The sequence below is a fragment of the Colobus angolensis genome, unplaced genomic scaffold (genome assembly GCF_000951035.1).
Source record: "Colobus angolensis palliatus isolate OR3802 unplaced genomic scaffold, Cang.pa_1.0 Scaffold30, whole genome shotgun sequence".
NCBI lineage: Eukaryota > Metazoa > Chordata > Mammalia > Primates > Cercopithecidae > Colobus > Colobus angolensis.
The window spans coordinates 5923087-5925714 of NW_012116266.1; the positions used below are offsets into that span (position 1 = coordinate 5923087).

The 2628-nt window shown below is 36.8% G+C and overlaps 1 protein-coding gene across 1 annotated transcript in view; it reads right to left on the reverse strand.

Annotated features, from left to right (window-relative positions):
- The window catches only part of CARF (calcium responsive transcription factor), a 93687-nt gene that overhangs the window by 37681 nt on the left and 53378 nt on the right, over nucleotides 1–2628 (reverse strand). Inside the window, exon 7 of the mRNA XM_011950000.1 lies at nucleotides 1960–2044. Within this exon, the coding sequence (XP_011805390.1) occupies nucleotides 1960–2044 (85 nt within the window). The remainder of the gene's footprint in view (nucleotides 1–1959; nucleotides 2045–2628) is intronic.

Genomic DNA, 2628 nt, shown 5'->3' on the forward strand with positions numbered 1-2628 from the left:
TCTCGAACTCCTGACCTCAAGTGATCTGCCTGCCTTGGCTTCCCAAAGTGCTAGAATTACAGAAGTGAGCCACTGCGCCCGGCCTAAGCTAGTAAATAATCAAGAATGACAATTAATACTAAAGAATTTAAAGAGAGAAATAGGTAAAGGCTAAAATAATCATTAGATAATTTATACAAAAGATATGTAGGATTTGCATTGGGATTTGAAGAATAGTTAGAAATGGTAAGTAGAAGAAAAAAGTAACATATAGGAAAAGGAAATACAAATGAGTAAAGGGAGAGCTAAAAAAAAATTCTGGAGTATCTGTCGAAAGTAGGAAGACTAGGCTAACAAGAATGAAGATGAGTTTGAGAAAAGTAGGAAATAAAGTAGGACAAGGTAGGATGATACCAGATTATGAAAGGCCTTTGAAACTAGCTACAGTGGCTAAATAATGTGGAAAAAATAACACAACTTACTGGGCACTGAGAAAAGACAATTAAAACAATCTTCAAATACAAGTAGCCTTAGAAAAATATACATTAGGGACCAGAAATGGGAGAGTCAAAGATGTTAGGGGGCAGGCTATTCCTGTAATCAAGCACAAGAAGACAAAGGCCTATTGAAAAATGGGCCAAAAAGAAAAAGATACTTTAAAGGAAAAACTAAAAGAATCTGGTGACTACTTCAGGGTGCAGTGGCTCACACCTGTAATCCCAGCACTTTGGGAGGCTGAGGTGGGTGGATCACCTGAGGTCGGGAGTTCGAGACCAGCCTGGCAAACACAGCAAAACCCCGTCTCTATGAAAAATACAAAAATTAGCTGAGCATGGTGGCACATGCAAGTAGTCCCAGCTACTCAAGAGGCTGAGGCAGGAGAATTGCTTGAACCTGGGAGGCGGAGGTTGCAGTGACTTGAGACAGTGCCACTGCACTCCAGCCTACATGACAGAGCGAGACTCCGTCTCAAAAAAAAAAAAAAAGAATCTGGTGACTACCAAATGTGGGAAAGGAAGAAATTAGTACAAAACTTTATGCCTGGGTATCTAAGGAAATGGTATTTGTCATTATGCAGACATGGAATTTTGGAAGTGGAGCTAGTTGTGGCATGGTAGATGATTTCAGTATGGGATATGGTGAATTTGAGGTGAAATTCAAATAAACCTTCAGGCAAGTATCCAGATATCTGGGACAAGAGGAAGGTAGAATTCAAAATCTGGCCTGGCACAGTGGTTCACACCTGTAATCCCAGCACTTTGGGAGGCCGAGGTGGGTGGGGGTTTGAGACCAGTCTGGCCAACATAGTGAAATCCCATCTCTGCTAAAAATACAAAAAATTAGCCAGGTGTGGTGGCACATGCCTGTAGTCCCAGCTACTTGGGAGGCCGAGGCACAAGAATCGCTTGAACCCAGGAGGCAGAAGTTGCAGTGAGCTGAGATTGCACCACTATACTACAGCCTGGGGGACAGAGTGAGACTCTGTCTCAATAAATAAATAAATATAAAAACTGGTGATACGGACTTGGAAATCATTTTTATAGATATAAGTTGAAAGTCAACAAAGTAGGTAAGTGCTCTAAAAGATTAAATATAAAGTAAAAAGACAAAGTCAGAAAGTGAGCCTTAAAGAATTTTCTACTGATAATATGAAAAAAAGTAAGCGCAAGCAAAGAAAGAAAAGAAATGGTTGAAAAGTTAATAGTAGAGAAACATGATAGTGAAGTTTCATGGACTATGAGGGAAGAGCGTTGCAAGAGAAGAAATAATAGTGAAATGTAAACAGATTTATATAACCTCTGCTTTAACAGAACTTAGAATCTCTAAGAATTCAATAATACATGAGATTAGATTTAACAAAAACACAAACAAAATATTGTAAATATAGCCTATATTAGTTGTACTCAAAAGTGGCATTTGGGGATGACCTGTGGTTATAAGCAGGTAAGTAATTCTAGGTAATAATTATTTTTAACTCACCTCACAGCTCCTAAGACGGCAGGCCCATATAGGTGTGTTAGAAGAAAGTGGCTGAAGAGGCGCCAGAAGGGGTTCTTCCAGCATTCTGGGATAGGAGAGGAATATATATAAACATGCAGTTCAATGAACACACAAAATGCATTCAACTGCTTTATCCTCTTAGTATCAAAGAGAAATATTGAGGTCATCAATAAGTTTTAACAATAACTACAGATTGGTCTGATGGGTGCATCAGTTATCATTTTCTTTAACAAGTATTATTTTATTAACTACTAAGTCAAAGACCTAAATTTGTTCTTCCAGATACATGTAGTCCCAAAAAATTCAAGTGTTTTATATATCTCTCCCAAAGCTTATTTTGTGCTCTTATTATATAACTGCTTTCATTTATCAAAAAAATGATAAATTTGACTAGTTTAAAGTAACATTATGTGTCACTTCTTGGCCTTTTGGCTAAGATCAAGTGAAAAGTAACATTATTAAGTTCTAAGATTAAATGTCAAAAATAATGTCTTAATTCAAAAATACTTTTATGGAACAATTAAAATAATATAAACAACACGTAAGCCATGTACATATTTCCCTAAAATATCACAGTATTATTTTAAAACAAAAACAAAAACTGAAAAGAAAGTTGGCAAAAAACATTTTAAACATTTTGCCACAGAG